This window comes from Lissotriton vulgaris, chromosome 6 (genome assembly GCF_964263255.1).
Source record: "Lissotriton vulgaris chromosome 6, aLisVul1.2, whole genome shotgun sequence".
NCBI classification, from domain to species: domain Eukaryota; kingdom Metazoa; phylum Chordata; class Amphibia; order Caudata; family Salamandridae; genus Lissotriton; species Lissotriton vulgaris.
Window position 1 is genome coordinate 500037063 of NC_141694.1, and position 17537 is coordinate 500054599.

Genomic DNA, 17537 nt, shown 5'->3' on the forward strand with positions numbered 1-17537 from the left:
AGAATGTCGAAGTCCAGTCTTCTTCTTAGTTTTAAGTTGATTTCGGGATGATCTGCTGTGCAATGGCACTGCTCCCCCTCTTATTCCAATCTAGGGGGGTGGATCACCTACTAGGTCCCTCCTCTGGGAGGAACCAGGAAGGGGGGCGGTTACACCCCCTTTCCTTTGTCCAGCTCCGCGCCAGGACTGGGGCTGGAAGGCCCCAAACCGGTTTGGGCTGGCCCATGCACGGGGACACCTTGTGTGCCCCGGGCATGTCTGATTCTATTCAGCCCTGTCCTACCCAATATACAAAATCCTGTCTGGGGTGGTGCTCGCACCTCCCAAGGCAGGAAACCCTTTGTCCAGGCCACCATCTGCCGAGTTTCGGTCAGCAGCAGGAGGCCAGACTTGTGTCTGTGGTGGCAGCGTCCATTTTGTGAAGCTGAGGCTCTGTTTAACTTTAACCGGGGTTAAGGCTACACACATGTCGTGTCCCTCTAGAAGGGTGGAATGCTATCCCCGTCGCCAGAATTGGCGAGGGGATAGTATTCCAATTCGTATGACACCTTACTCGACATGTTTTGATAAAGCCAAACCAAAGATAGCATTTAACCGCGAGGATTATAATGCACTTAAGAGTATATGGTATGGCAATATCCCGGAACGGCTTAGGGAGTTGTTCCCGACAGCTGCAGACAGGCTCAGCTCATGCTAGAGCACTATCTCACATATTTCCAAGCACTCTGCCTCCAGGATTGATGAGGCCTTCCATAGGAGTGGCTGATAGGGACATATGTGTCCAGTTTAGGGTTAGGCACAGGCATACTGTACCTAAGTAAGAGGTGATTACACCAACTTACCCCAGCTGAGTGATCAGCCAGTTGTGTCAAATATGGAGGCCAGGCCAGGGGTGGCACAATACATGCTGCAGCCCCTGGTAGGCCTTGGCTACACCTATGCCCTGGGTACCTATGGTACACTGTTACAGGGGCCTATAAGGTGAACCAATTCCAATTGTGTTATGCACCTAAGGTACATGGAGTCCATTTTAAGGAGAGAGCAATCAGCCTGGGGCCCTGAATAGCAGGATCCCAGGCCAACTAAGTCAAAAACCAGCTAAACACCAGGCAAAAAGTTTGGGGGTAACCATAGTCAGATATCCACCTTCCTACAATGAACTATACAAAAGCTGAACCTCGTATTACTCAGTTGTCCATATATTTCAAATTATCTTAAGCAATAAGCAGTCACATTTGAAAATAAATAAAAAAGTTAATCGTCTTGTAACTGCAAAATATCAGACTATAATACATAGATTACCCTAATCGCCTTTGAAATTCAAATGGATACTGGAGCTTGTGCCTTCTTGATATAACTACTTAGTTTTGGCTTGACAGTGCAACATTATGTGATCCACCTAAAAAGGGCTTTAAGAAGCACTACCAAGAGAGGGCATTTGGCTTCACCCATATGGTGGTAGCTAAGAGCATACGTTTTGATTGAGCAGAAGTTGTGTGCTTCCACAAAAAAGTGCTTGCCCTCATTGTAGCGGTGATGATTTTGTTTATTCATCATGCGTCCTGAGGTTGAATTTTCAGGGGTACACATATGGCATTATAATTCTATTAGAGTGTCTTTGATAACTAAATAATGCAAATGTTTATATTTCTCTGGCATCTTCATTGAGAGCCCAGGATTGCATTAATCCACATGGATTTTTAGGTCTGGCTTGACAGTGTACGTGTCGCCTGACCTTAAGTGATCAACAAAAAGAGCTTTCAGATTCCTACTGAGAGAAAGTCTTAGGCTCCAACTATATGTTGGTTCCACTGAATCCAGGTTTTGATTGAGCCAAATGTGTGTGCTGCCCCTAAAATTACTGCTTGTACTGCAGGTTTTGCCTTGTGAAAAGTTTTTCTTTAATTTATAGATCAGGACTAAGTAGGTTATAGTGGTGTTAGAAATGGGTCTCTAGGCCGAGGCATGTGCCCTGTTCAAGTAGGGACCACCACTCTAGTCAGGGTAAGTCAGATACAAAACCTAAATTAACCTGTACTCACCCTATGGTAGCTTGGCACAGAGCAGTCAGGCTTAACTTAAGATGCAATGTGTAAAGTATTTGTGCACACTTTAATTATAGCAACACAGTAAAAATACTATGAAAAGACTCTAGATCAGTTTAAAAACAGAGAATATTTGTCTGATTAAAACAAGACCAAAACAACAATAATACGATCAGTGGTGGCCAGTACAGTATGGGGGTGGAGGGGTGGGAGTGTGGGGACGGGAAAATAATTTCACTTACCTGATCGTCGCGTCTCTGCTCCATCTCTCGCACTTTGTCTCTCCTCTGCTTCTTAACCATGAAGCACCCATGTTCCCCAAAGCCAATCACAAAGCTGCAATGCATTGTTGTAATTTGTCTGATTGCCATTGTTTGGCATACAGATGGGGAATGAGAGCCTGGGCATGTTCTCCACCCAGGCTGTAATGAAGCCTGGGTGGAGAACATCAAAGTGCGCATGATGGATTAGCCGGGCAAAGAGGGCCTGCCAAACCGGTATGCACACTTTAGAGTGCAGCAACCACTCCTCCACCCCATGTCACGGGAGCCAAGCCCCACCCTAACTTGGCGATACTAAAAAATAAAATGATATTAACTTCTAATGATCCATAACATTGGATTCAGTGGCAGCATAGCGCAGAGGCCACCACTGAATCGAATACGTAGAAGTCAAGATATGAATTTTTAGAGATTAAATTAAAAAACAGTGCTTAGAAGTCAGGAGCACTAAAGGGTTACTTGAGGTCGCGTTATATCGGGCCATATCTCAAGAGGTAAACCGACTGCAATGGTGTGCGGGTTGGATATAGTTCCATTTAGGTTCCGCTGAAGTTTTACCTTCTCAAGTTGAGCCAAGAGTCCTGTTCACAGGGAAAGAGTTTGCTGGGAGCATGGTGAGCATCACTGGTGATGGTCTGTGAAACGTGATGAGCTGGCAGGCATCGCAGACAGATGGCTAGGGCCTCGCGGTCACGATCGGCGATACTCCTGTGTGAAGAGACAAACTTGTGCCCGTTCGCACTGATCCTTTGAGTAACCAACACTGTTCCAGATCAAATGGGCTCGTTCGCGAGGAGCTCAAAAGCTTGATTTAATGGGACTGTAGAGCTGGAAACCCACTTCTGAGGCACAGGACTGGAAGGGGGCACCTCACGCAAGGGTAGGATTCACAGATGCCAGAGGCCAGCAGCACCAGCAGAGTTTCAAGACGTCTTTTGTGACCCTGAGGATTTAGAGAACAGGAGGCAAGCTAGCGAGCCCTTGGAGAATCTTGGAATCAAGGATGTAGAGAGCCGGTCCAGCCCATCTCATTATCAGGCAAGAAGCAGCAGGCATGAGGCAAACACAGCAGTGCAAGTTGCAAAGTGGCATTACCTCCTGTAGCACAGCAATCCGCAGGCCAACACAGCAGAGCAAGTGGCAAAGTTGCAGTCCCTCCAACAGCCCACAGCTCTTCTTCCTGGCAGAATGTCCTTGGTTCCAGTAGAGTTCTGATTTGGTGGTGTCAAGTGCCCAGTATTTATACCCAAATGTGCATTGAAGTGACGGAAACTCAAAGAGGCCTTTGAAGATCACAAGGTCACTACCTTTCCTGCCCTGGCTCCAGTCACACTACACGGGGGTATGTAGCTCTTTGTGTGGGGACAAGCAAAGCCCAATTCAGAAGCGTCAGCTCCTCCCTCCCAATCTACCTCAAGAAGGCCCATCAGCCTGATGATAGGCCATCAGGATGCAAATGTCACACCCATGCTCCATTTATATGACTGTCTAGAGGAAAAGCACAAAGCCCAGCTATCACCCCACAAGAACACAGAAGTGTGGAACGCATCGGAGAAACGAGGCCGGTCCCCTGCCATATGGGCTCACAAGAAAGTATCCAAACAAGGGGTATCAAATAAAGACATCCAATATTGGACCACGCTGGCCAATACATTTTCAGTGCTAATAAGACCAGTGCTCCAATCTGCAATCTTTTCCATAACAGAGTATAATCAAAGTTATCAAATTAACACTTTTCCAACGTGGAATAACCAAGAGATCCATGGTTGGAGTAGAGATTGGCTAATCTCCCCCAAGCTTTGTTTCAGTTTGAGGTGCTGAAGAGTACCCCCCCACCCCCCAAAAGGAATTTAGGGGTTCAAAATGTGTAGAACTAATTTCATGTAATCTGTAGCAGTTTAGTCACTTCTTTTTGTATTCATGTTCTTAAATACATTGACAATTATCTAATTGAATTACCTAGGTTTAACTGGATACCACACTGTTTGGCTTTGCCCAGACGTGGGTTGTAGTAAAAAGGATACAGGTATTTTTGGAGAAAAAAAAACATCACAACCTCTCTGGTTGCGCTTTTCCACGGTTTTTTGTTCTGATTATTTTTTTCACGTGTATGTAGTTATTATCATTTTCTAATTGTGTGTGGAATCCTAACTCCCAAATTGGTTTTGTATTTAATGTTGAATTTTGTTAAAATTTTATGTGTACACATTACATGTAATTGGTAACATGTGTGAGTTGAGTTGTGTTGTGGTCCATGAAATCATTGAATAGATTTGTTAAGAAAAATATTGTCAAAAAATTTTAAAATACGTTTTCAATTCTCTTTTCAGAATTCACTTAAAAAGGAAATAAACTAGCTCTTTTCAATCACAATGAGTGTCGAGTGTGGTTTGAAGAATTTAATTGATTATAAATTGTTGATTCAGTACTGGCATGCATGTTGTTGATAGTTTATAACTTTTTCAAAAGTGGCATTTTCAGACCTACAATTTACAAACCAACTTAACTAAAAGATGTGTTTTTAAATTGTGAATCCAGAGGCATAAAACTCAAATGTTTTATCTACTCCCAATGGAAAATTACAATTTAAAGATGTTTACCTATTTGAGAAACAGGCCTTGCAGTAGTGAAAAACAAATGTACTTGTATTCGCCTCCATGACACATAAAACTAATGGGTACATGTCCTAACTTTTAAATACACTGCACTCTGCCCATGTGGCTACCTTTGGCCTACCATAGGGGTGATTTACATGTAATAAAAAGGAAGGGTTGGGCCTGGCAAGTAAGTTAACTTGGCATGTCGAAATGGAATTTTAAAACTGCAAACACCTGCTGTGCAATGGCAGGCTGGATCATGTTTAAAGGGCTACTGAGAGGGTGGCACAATCAGTGCTGCAGGTCTACTAATAAACACAAGGAAATGATGGATAGAGTGCGGAAACTTTTCAGACTCTCACCCCAGCCACAGATTTGGGTTGAATCCATCATCATTCTTTAGCTCACTTTGCCACCCCAGTTCAGACCCAGCCATATGCAAATCAGTCTTGATCCTGTGCCTCGTGGGAATAGCCCAGACCGAACTGCCAAGCCAGGATGCTTGTTTCTGATCCAGGGAGAACCTGGACTGGCAGTTGGCTGGACTGTTCCCATGGGGGACAGGGTGAAGACTGATTTGTAGATGGCTAGGTTTAAACTGGAATTCCATGGGGAGCAAAAAAATTATGTATTTATGCACAGATCTCTGTACTGGGGTGAATATTTGACATTGATCAGCATTCTGTTTATCAATTGTTCTTTTAACATTTGTCACCCGAGTGGGAAGGGTATGCCTAGATGTGACTCCTGTGCTCTCCATGCCACTGAATCAAGCTAGCCTGGCTGATGAGGGGTGAAACCCCGAAACCGGTCCTAGGATGCTTGTTTCTGGTCCAAGCAGAACCTGGCCTGGCAGTTCAGGCTGGACTCTTCCTATGGGGAATAGGGTAAAAACTGATTTGCATATGGCTGGGTTTCAACTGGAATTGCATGGGGAGCAAGAAACTGATGGATGTAGACTCAGATCTCTGTACTGGGGAGACAGTTTGACATTGATCAGCATTCGGTCCGTCAATTGTTCTTTTTGCAGCAGGTCAAGTAGTAGCATTTAATTTATAGGCCCCGATTACATATAGAGCACTTTACTAGGGACGTATAAATAAATTAAATATGCCAACTGTGGATAAGCCAATGTTACTATGGTGAAAGCATAGAGCAAATGGACTTAACACTGGTTTGCAGTGCTAAAGTCCCCACAATCATAATGCCAGCAAAAACTTAGTTCAGCAAAAAGGAGAGGAAGAAGGCAAAAGGTATAGGGGTGACCCTGCTGAAAGGCCAATGTCCAACAGGTGTCAAGCCAATGACCATGGATCTAGGCCTGATCTTTTGACTGGGAAATGTTATGATAAAAGTGCTAGGCCCAATGTATTTATTAATTTATTAGGAAGCGCATATGTTAAAGTTGATAGGTATTTAAGTGTGCAATATTATTACTCTATATGAAAGCCTAAATATTGGTATTTTGTTACATGGAATTTCACAGCTTACCGTAGCGGGCAATGATTTTGGTGTTGATCACCTGACATAGAAGGTTTGCTCTGTGAGAATGATAGGTTGTTTTAGGAGAAACAGTATTTTGCTTAGCCAACTGTCAATTGTAGACCTTTCTAATGGTATGACTGTGTGTCTGATTGTTGCTGTAAGAAATTGGGTTCTTGGTTGACTTGGGGTGTGAGCCCTGGCCAAGCAGCAACCACATTCCTTGTCAGAGAGAGGCCCAAGCCAACCCAAAATTAGCCTCTGCTCAACCCTCTGGTGGCTTGGCACAGAGGGGCCAGGCTTAAATCAGAGGATATGTGTATAGTATTTGTACAACATTTCACACAGTAATAAAGTGAAAAATACCACATAAAAAGGATCCGAAACCAAGTATGAAATATTGATTGATTTTAAATAGATAGAACAAAAACAAAATGACAAAAATTAAAATTCACAAAAACAGAGGTATGTAATTTAAACGTTTTGGTGAAAATAGTTCCAAAAAGCACAAAGCCCCAACTGTCAATATCTGGTCACGCCGGACTGGGTCAAAGTCACAAGTTCAGGCTGGCTACAGGAACCCACTTAGGCCTGCTGAACAAAGTACCTTAAATCCTGGTTTACAGAAAGTTGGAAGGGTCTATGTCAAAGATGTGTCACTCTGCTGAATCGATGCATCAGTGCTGAGTTGCAGCGAGGCTGCAATGTGAGGTCTTGCATCGTCATCAAGGATCCCGGCGATGAGGGCTTACGAAGTCCAGCTTTGAGGATGCGTCAGTTCCAAGGAACTGTGAGGCTGCGATGCACAGTCTGACTTTGTCATCAAGGCTGCCGTCGATGAAGCATCCCAGGGCCTACACCGAGGATGCGTTGCGCAGTTCTGGTTCAAATGAGGCATTCGATTTGAATCTTTGCGACAGGGAAGACCGAAGCAGTGGCGGTGATATGTTGGTTCTGCTTGGGACTGTGCCATGCAGCAGACAAGATGTTTCGGTTCTGCTGGATCCACAGATGCTGGTACAGCACCTTAAGCCAGCTTCTAAGGAAATAGAACTGGGGAGGCACAACTGGGGAGGCGCCACTTGGTAGAATAGGCTCACAGATGACAGAGTCCATGTGCTGAAGTTAAGGTTGTTGGAGCCTACTGTCTCTGATGCCCAAGTCAAGGGGCAAGCAAACTAGCCCTTAAAGTCACACTGGGGTCCTAGGTTCAACAGATCCAAGCCCAGCCCTTCCACCCAGGCAAGATGGCAACAAGGAACAGGCAAGCACAGCAGGGCAGCAGTCCTTCAGAGCAGCGGTCGAGCAAAGTGGCAGTCTTTTCAGCAGCACAGCTGTCCTTCCTGGCAGAGTATCCATAGGTCCAGAAGTATACTGAAGTAGGGGTGTCTGAGGTCCTTCTTTGTTTACACAGTTGAGCCTCTGGAGAGGGGAGGAGCTTCTAGAGGCTTGCCTTTGAAGTATATAGATGCCCTGCCTCTCTGGCCCTGGCTCCAGATTAACTACATAGGGTATGCAGTCTTTTGTGTGGAGACAGGATACAGCTTATTCAAGTCTAAGTGGGGTTCTGCCCAGGTCCTTCCTCCCATCCTGCCAGTGATGGCCCAAACAGACACACCTGAGCTCTCTATTTTGTGTTGCTGTCTAGGGGGAATACACAAAACCAAACTATCAACAACACCCAGTCATGTGACCCAGCGACAAGCTGCAGGCACCAAATGGCTACGGCAGGGTAAATCCAACTTTCTAAAAGTGATTGTTTCAAAATTGTAATTTAAAATGTGACTTTACCATAAGTCAGGATTTTTCATTACAGTTCCAAAGACACCAAATATGAACTGGTTACCTTTTCCATTTTGGAAATTACAGCTTATTAAATGTTATAATGTAACTCCAATGTTATCCTATGGGAGAAGTAGGCCTTGCAGTAGTGAAAAACGAATTTGAGAGTTTATCACTACCAGGGTATGCAAAACTAAAAATGGCATGTCCTGCATTTTAAATACAGAACATCCTGCACTCTAGGATGTCCAGGGCCTGCCCTAGGGGTGTATGAATTAGAACGGAAGGGTTGGGCAGGCAAAAGTTTCATTTTACCAGGTTGAAATGGCAGTTTCAAACGGCATACACAGGAAGCATTGGCAGGCCTAAAATGTGCTTGAAGTGCTACTTAAGTGGATGGCATAATCAGTGCTGCAGGTGGTGTCCCAATGCAGATTTTGAAAGTGCCCAGATGTAGATTAATATATTTACCCGAGTTGTAGAGCGCATTGGTACTGGAGTGCTTTGGGTACAGAGAGAAATCCATTTAAGTGTTTCTTGATAAGCATTTTCCAAAACTGAGTATTATGATGGTCTCGGGGACCCTGTGGCCATAAGAGACCGAAACTTTGACGGGTTCATCTCTATGAACAGAATTAAATTATTGCGTCACTCTACAGTTCACATAATTTCTGGAATTAATATACAATCATATGCAATTCAAGATTTACTAACCTAGCTGGATACGAGGACTTTACACTTTCCAATGATCCCTGGATTTAATTCATTCGAGTAATATTTGTGTAAACATGTGGGTGGCATCAGTATTGTTTTTGTCCATGTAATATGTTGTATTTACTGTGTACAATTCATTATATATTTAATACATAAGTAACTTTGTGATCGCAATACCCCGGCTTCTTACTTTGTTTTGTATGGTTTGATCAAGTAACCAACATATGTTGTAACTGAGCAGAGATAATTCCTCCAGAACAGATTTTTTCTGTGTTGTGATTATCTAGTTCCCTGGGGGAATATTGGGTTGCCCAGTTGTGTAACTAGCAGGCCCACTAGTAGCATTTCATTTACAGGCCCTGTGCACAGGTATTGGAACTTTACTAGGGACTCACAATTAAATAAATATGTTGAATAGGTATAAGCCAAGTCTACCATGTTTTAATGATACAGCACAAACACTTTACCACTGGTTACCAAGTCCTAAGGCCAGCAAAAATGAAGTCAGCAAGGCAGGAGATCTGAAGTTAAAATGTTAAGGGGTAAACCACACCAATGATGCCAGGTCTTACAGTTTCCTTGTGGAAAAGCTTACTCTCAAATCTGTTGGCCCAATTTTGATATTGTGACATGCTATAAGCCTGCTTGAAGTGCTGAAAACATTATGTCTGATGCAATAGGTCTGGTCTGCTAATAATCAAAGATTATAACAAAGGTTTACTAACTGTAAAACACATGTGTTAACACCAGTAAGCCTTTAACAGTAAACCTTTAACAGCTGGTTGTTGCCAATCTGTTTTAGAGGCTACATAAATGTGTCTGTTACATGTAATATCACTCATTACTATAGTTGGCAAGGGTTTTGGCATTGGCCAAACACTCTTAAGACCCCTGTGGTTATTCTTGTTAGGCCCTGTTGAGATGGATTGTCTCTTGTTTTGCAAACTGTATTTTTCCATATATTGGTAGATGTATGCATTGTGGTTGCCAGTTTATGTGCATTTGAATAGGCTGGCGTTGGGTAAGGTATAAAGTCAATGCTAAAGCTTAAAGGCTTCTTTGGTTAATTTGGAAAAGTCATGCCAAATTTCATGGGTTTGATCTTTGTTATTATGAAACGTTATGACAAAGCCACTATGCACAGCCTAATTATTGTAAAAATCATGCATTTAAAACAATAGACTTAAGAATGGATTGTAATTAAACTGTGCTACAGCCGGTAGGAAGGGATTTTGTTATATAGGATTTCACAGATTACGGTATTAGGCAAGGGTGTTGGTTTAGTGATTCACCCAAATAAATTATGGGGTAGAAGATTTGCATTACAATAATCCTTGTTAGGCTGTCTTAGGATAGGCAGTATTTTGTTTTGCCTACTGTAATGTTGTATACATTTGTACCATTATGACCATATGCCGATGGTTGCCATGTGGGAAGCTTGTGCTCAGTATGATTGGACTTAAATTGGTTGTAGTAATAAGCCAATGATAAAGCCTATATTCCTAATTGTTTATTATGAAAAGTTATTATAAAGGCTACAAGTCTGACATATAGATTGTGAAAAGCATTTGGTAAAGCCATTTGGCATTTGCATGAATGAATGATTAAATGAATGAAGTATTTTGTAAAGCACACAGCAACTCCTAGGAGTGTAACACTGCTAAGGATTAATGGAAATTAACCAGGCCCAGCAACATCAAAGAGAAAACAGTCATGTCTTCAGCTTCTTGTGAAACAAAGTTCGCCAAACCAAGGGTCCGTAGCTCTGGGGGGAGCTGCTTCCAAGCCTTGGCTGCCAGAAGTGAGAAGGAGCGTCCCCCCTTTCTCACCCACATGGCCCTTGTTGTATTAGAGTGGATTGTTATTACTCTGAACTAAAGCTTAGGGATGGGTTGTTTGTTATATTGTATCTCACAGATTACTTAAATAGGCATAGAGCTTGGTGTTGGTTTCCCTGCTGACAAATCATGAGTATAGAAGATTTGCACTGTGAGAATCCTTGTTAAGCCCCGTTAGGAGAGTTAGTATTTTTCACTGCCAACTATACTTTTTTGTATACATTTGCAATTTTATGACTGTTTGCCTGATGATAGCCTTGTGGGAAAACTTAAGCTCAGTACAGTAGGCCTAGGGTGGTGATGGTGACATGCCAATTATAACAGTTATAGGCTTGATTGGTGAGCAAGGAAATGTTATGCCTTATGTCATAGATATGGCCTGTTTATTATGAAATGTTATTTCAAAGGCAGTAGGCCTGGTTTATTTATTGTGAAAAGCATATGGTAAATCCAATGGACCTCTAACTTTAGAATGATGTCACATTCTGTTTCAGTCATGAAGTCTCACAGATTACTATAGTAAGCAAGGATTTTGGTTGTCCACTCTGGCACACGAAGGGAGCAGAATTTCACCATGCTGATTCTTATAAAGTCCTATTAGAGGGATTGTATTTTTTTTTTACCAACTGTCATATTTTACATATGTGCAACTGTACGCCTGATTATTGCCAGTTTATGTATTTACCAGTAGTCCTGTGTTGTATATAATCTTCAGACATTGGTAAAGTCTAGTAGCCTTATCAATTCACTGGGAAAAGGTTTGTCAGATTCCTTAGGTGGGATCTGTTTATGAGAAAAGTTATGACCATGCAAGTAGGACTTATTTATAGCAGAGAGCATGTGTTAAAAGCAATAGGCGATCGAGGGCAAATGGATATTACATTGTGCTAAAGAATATGGGCAAGGATTTTGTTACATAGGATTTTACAGATTATCATAGTAGGCAAGAGTTTTGATTTTGGTGATCCACCTAAACAAACTATGGGGATAGAAAATGTACACTACAATAATCCTTATTAAGCTCTCTTATCAGAGACAGTATTTTGCTTTGCCTAATATTTTGTATACATTTGTCCTTTTGTGATTTTGCTACATAGTTGCCATGTGGAAAACTTGTGCTCAGTACAACAGGCTTGAGTTGGCTATGGTGACAATCCACAATAAAGGCAATATGCAGGATTGTTTATTATGAAAAATGTATGATAAAGGCAGTTGCCCTGGCATTTGATTGTGTAAAGCATCAGTTAAAGTCATAACGCATTTGAATCAATCAATTAATGCATTTATTAGTTAGAGTGTTTTTTTAAGCAGAGAGCTATTCTCTTAAATATGCCAGTGTTAAGGATTTATGGAAATTAAACATGCCCAGCCATATCAAACATGAGGAGAACAGCCATGTTTTCCGTTTTTGCAAGATAAAGTTCTGATCCAAGGAGCTGAAGTTCTAGAGGGACCTGTTTCCAAGCCTTGGCTTCCTGAAATAAGGAAGAGCTTGACCCCTTTCTCGCCAGCAAGACCATTGCCATTTAAGGGTGGATTATTATTACTCTGAATTATAGCCTACAGATAGGCTTTTTGTTATATTGAATCTCACATTACCTTAGTACTCAAATAGTTTGGTGTTGGTTACCCTCCCTGACAAATTATGAGTATACAATTCTTGCACTCAGAGAATACTTGTTAAGCCCTGTTTCAAGAGATAGTATTTTGCTTGGCTAGCTGTAATTTTGCATACATTTGCATATTCATGACTGTGTGCCTAATGCTTGCCTTGTTTAAAACCTTATGCTCAGTAAAGAAAGCATGAGCTTGTTATTGTGACAAGCAATTTCAACAGCTATATGCTTGCTTGGTAGGCAGGGAAATGTTATGCCCAATGCCATAGGTATGGCCTGTTTATTATGAAAAGTTATCTGAATGTTAACTGATAATAATAACATATGTTCTATAATTGTGTATTCCTAAATGTCTTCAGATAAAAAGGGTACCTCACTTGTGTGGCTGGACCCATCGCCTGCAACAGGAATAGCCCAAAAACCAACATGAGATTCCTTCACATTTTGGTGCAGGAAAGTTCCGTAATATGCGGAGATCCATAAAATTCCTACCATCCAACATTATCACACTACTCCTGAGAAAAATAGTACTCCATTGTGTGTCTGGGCGTCTCGCCCACAGTAGAAGCCGGTCAGAAGCAGACTGTGTGAAGTCAATGTGGTGTCAATGAGGTCTTCACATGATTATGCTTTTGGTCCATTCCAATGTTGTGTGTTAGGTAAATGCACACATAGGAGGCAGTGTTTCATTGGGAAAAGTGTGGGAACATGGGGTGGTAAGCATTTGACCATTAGCTGGAAGTGCCTAAGTTTTATGTCACATAGTATGGAAAAGTAACCTTTAGACCTATACTTCAACATTTATAGAGTGCTCAAGGCAAGAAAACATGCTGGTACCCTTGCTAGTTTTAACATATGGGATGGCACAGAGGAGGTAAAACCCCCATTCTGCCTCTACTTCGGGGCAGAAATATTGCCTGGTGTAGGGGGAGACCAATGCTAGGATGGAAGTGCAGCCCACTCAATAAATGTTCTACCTTTGTATCCTCTGCTGGTCTGGTGCACTCTTAGCCAGAAAAAGAAGTTACAGTGAAGTTGTGCCGGCTGTACATAGCCTATGGTTGTTTAGCACGATACGTCATGCACTCTGGTTCCAGATTCTACTGATCTCGAGCCATACGTTTCCTTTGTCAACCGTGACCTTCCTGAGAAATTAATCCTTTTCTGAGATCGGAGCTCCTTTATTTTACTGGGCGAATACCCTACAGGATTCTTTTGGATCATTACTCACCCTGAAGAAGCCCTCATGGGCGAAACGCGTTTGCTGTGTTGCACAATCTACCTGTATAAACCCAAATCATTAAATAAAAGGATGGATGACGACATGAAGATTGACTTGCCTCCGACATCGTGACCTCACTCTGGCTTATGAACTAACCAATGAATTGTGTCTGGATGTCTCCATATATGTGCCTCTCTTACTGTGTGTGCATTTATTTTATTAAGGACCACCAACAGTGGCTGGGCACGTCTTATGAGACCGATTAGGAAACATCGATTGAGTTTCCATTACAGTGTGTAGAACATAGGTTTTGGTGCAGCATTGCATACCCTGCCACCGTAAATCAGAGCGTCTGCACTCTTAGCCACCCTGGGTAGTCAGATTGAGGTGTTTACCACTTATCTGTCTGTCCAAGGAGGGTGAGGGGTCAGAAAGCCCAGCAGTCCATCAGGGGTGCAGGGTTGGGTTTAACCATATCTGTCATCCTCTATGAAGCTATTAGTGAAATATCAGCTAAGGGGACTAAGTTTAGGCCTAATTCCCCTGATGGCATAGAAGTAAGGACGGAGGTGTATGGCAGATATGCCTTCTCAGTGTCGTTTTTGCAGCAATGGGATGAAAATGTAATACACGTTTTGTGCATCTGTAGAATCCTACTCCCCTTTCGAATTTTCTGGTTGTGCCCCATCTGGAGAACTCTCAATGTGCGGACATGTCAAGGAGCCCTAGAGGAGTGCATGAAGGGGGACTCAGCTCAGATGGCTGCCCGATTTGTAAAATTCAAGACCAAGATAAACTCAATTTTTCAGTAGATGTCCCCCACGAACCTCTGCTGTGTTAGCTATGAACTTCTTTTTTTTTTGAACATGTACTTTTTAATTGAGAGAGGAAAGTGCTTTTTATGTCCTTTTTGTATGAATTGCAATGATTTTAATGAATTGTGCAAATAAACATATCTATCTTACCAATTTTGACAGTGCACCATCCATCCTTGGATAGATTAGTCTTACCGCCACCACAGAGTGACCGAATGGGGTTCATATGTCAAAACTCACCCAAAAGAATCCAAATTTCCTGCTTGACATGTGGATGCTCTAAGCCCCCAAAAGTAAACACTCCTGCTGCTTTCGGGATAGTGCAGCTCAATGCCATGAAAGGATGGCCCTGACTCGTTCTTTTTTCAAAACAAAAATGTATCCTTGGCATCCAGCACACTTTCTGCTCCCCGGGGACTGTTCAAATGTAACTATACCTATGTGCATCCCTGGATGGTGCAGAAAGACTATTGAAGCTTTCGGAGTGGGGTCAAGCACCCTGCTCATTCTTTTTGTCAAACAAAATAATCACTGGTGTTCTGCTGTGCTTTCTGCCCTACAAGGGACAGCAAATTGGGATAACCCACCAATCTGTCCCCCCAGGGAAGGTGCTAAGACACATCCTGAGGACAATTACCCTCCCCAGAGGTGCGGAAAGGATGTATTTTTGGAAGGGGGTACGTGCCATCCTTATAGGCTAGGTTCCAACACAGGGCTGGGGCTCAGAGCAGTAAGGCCAAGCCTCACTTAACTAACCAACAAAATAACTGCCAGTACTGTCACTCTATTCAGTTTCTTTTAAAAGTGGGACGTATTGACCTCGAACAATATATACCATAGACCTCTTTTTCAATCTCGAATAAATCAATTACTTTTATTTACTTTTCACATATCAAAAACATGTTTTTCTTTTTGTATAAGCCCCTCAAAGGTGTTCAATGGTTGGATCCCTGCTTGCATATCACCCTGCTGCATGAACCCCAAGCAGGGATCCATTAGGGGAGGTACCACTGGTGAGTTAATATCCTCCCCTTCCTAACTGTACTATCCCCCTTGGATCAGTGCTCTGGGGGTGGTGGGATGAGATATACACCGTGAGCGCTAATCAAAGGGAAAGCAGACAGCGCTTATTTTCACCAACTGAGCTCACTTTCACACCGTGCGATGTCAGCGCTGTTCGTGCGTGCTGCCTTCCAAACTGTGAGAAAACAAGTAAAAACAATCTCTGAACATGAGGGAAGCTTTTTACTGGCATCTCAAGATTTAAAAAAAAAAGAAAATTCATCTGATGCAAGCCTCGAAAGGAGTTTCACTGCACTGAAGAGATTATTCATGAGACATACAAGTTTCCTCCTCCGCATTCAACATTTTACGGACAACTTACGGACAACGGGGTAGGTACCATGTTGGGAAAGAAAAGAAAAGGCCCTCCCCACATGGACTTTACCAATCCTTCTCACCTCCGCGAATCAGATTTACTGGGTATGGTAAATACCTCACTCTTATCCCGCCCACATGTAAATACTTTAAGTGGGGCGGGATCTGCCGAGTCTTATATCTGGCAGTATTAAAAACTAACTTTGAATCACGCCCCAATCAGACAGCTGACATGTTTAAGCCACGTTCTTAATAACATCGACCACGCCTCTTGGAAACGATCCTTAGTTCCAATGTTTGGCCACACCCCTTTTCTATACCTCTCCACTGCACCCCCTAATCCCACACCAAAGTTTTTAATTCCATTTGAAGCACCTTCATTTATAATCTGGACCTTTCCAATATTTGAAACCCTGACCTGAACATAACTGGCGATGACAGCAGAGAGCGCTTTAAATAATTAGCCTATGTTTCTACGACTAACTTTAGTAGCAATACATCACAGGCGAGTCTTTCTTCGCTTCTTCCTAAATTTGGAGGACTTAATTAAAAGGATCCATATATCAATCCCCCCCCCATCCCTCCTCTTCTTCTCTCTTCTTTTCTTCTCTCTCGGGCTCCACTAAGCCAACAGCACACATTTGTCGGAACTGCCAAGAAATATGACAAACGGTTTGTTTTTGTATATGTAAAAATTATTTTCAATAAAAATATTTTGAAATAAAAAAAAAGGATTCATGTACATCAGAATACACACGTATGATGTGCGCTGTGCTTCTCGGTACGGACCCCAGCTATGCAAGATGCCAATAAACACAAGGATGCTGTTTACTTGAAAGGGCTATCTGAATACGACACAGATCAGTGTAACTGTCAGGAGGCAGAACTACTGAGAGAGGGCGTTTGCTCAGCTGTTGTGGATGATGAGAAGGGTTAAGTCGCTGAGTACACCCGCGGGAGAGTGTTTAGAGACGTTATAACACCCGCTATTCACGTTCCCAAATATCTCCGATACACCCCTGAAGTCCCCATATTCTGGAGACCGAGCTGTGCCTACCGTGCTGCTGCAGCGGCAACCCAAGTTGCTAGCAAGAGGACGCGGTGGCCTGCGAGGGATGTCATCTTGCCAGTAAAGTCCCTGTTCTTGACGAGTAGAATTGGACGGCAGAAATCTTCTTCCGCGATGCGGTCCCGTTGGGTAAGGGCTGCAAGGATGGAGGCAGGGAACGGGCGCTCTGGGGAAAATGAGCGAGTCGTTTTGAGGCGCAGCCCGAAAACGTAGAAACGCTGTGCCCCTCAGCGCAGCTGCAACAGTCTGACGGGTATGCAGCGCAGAGGAGGGGTAGGAGGGAATACACTGCTTTTCCAAAGCACATACCGGCGACTGCCCCTCCCCTCTCGGTCTCCTTGTCAATCATAACTATAATCCCACTGAATAGAGGATACCATTTTCTCACATCCCAACCTTGTTTTAAAGCATGAAACTGGTGTATTCTGGACAGATTACATGGTGACGTGTTGAGTAGTGAGTTGTGTGCAGATACACGTTTTCCAACTTTTTTTATTTTGTACTAGTCAAAGGAAAGATCTTTATTTCTTTTACAGCAGAGGATACGGTTGAATTGAGGCTAGTCAAAAGGCCAAATCCCATGTCATCGTCCGACTCTTCAGATTCCTCTTTCTTCTCCTCCTTAGGAGCTGCTGCGGGAGCCGCAGCAACCACAAAGGCAGACGGGTCAGCCAGGAAAGCCTTGACCTTATCTGCCAG

General features: G+C 42.9%; 1 protein-coding gene across 1 annotated transcript in view; it reads right to left on the reverse strand.

The window, feature by feature from the left end:
* Positions 1–17141, reverse strand: part of LOC147707490 (CD109 antigen-like) — a 911073-nt gene extending 893932 nt beyond the window's left edge. Inside the window, exon 1 of the mRNA XM_086926507.1 lies at positions 16827–17141. Within this exon, the coding sequence (XP_086782633.1) occupies positions 16827–16891 (65 nt within the window). The 5' untranslated portion in view covers positions 16892–17141. The remainder of the gene's footprint in view (positions 1–16826) is intronic.
* Positions 17142–17537: the final 396 nt, after the last annotated feature.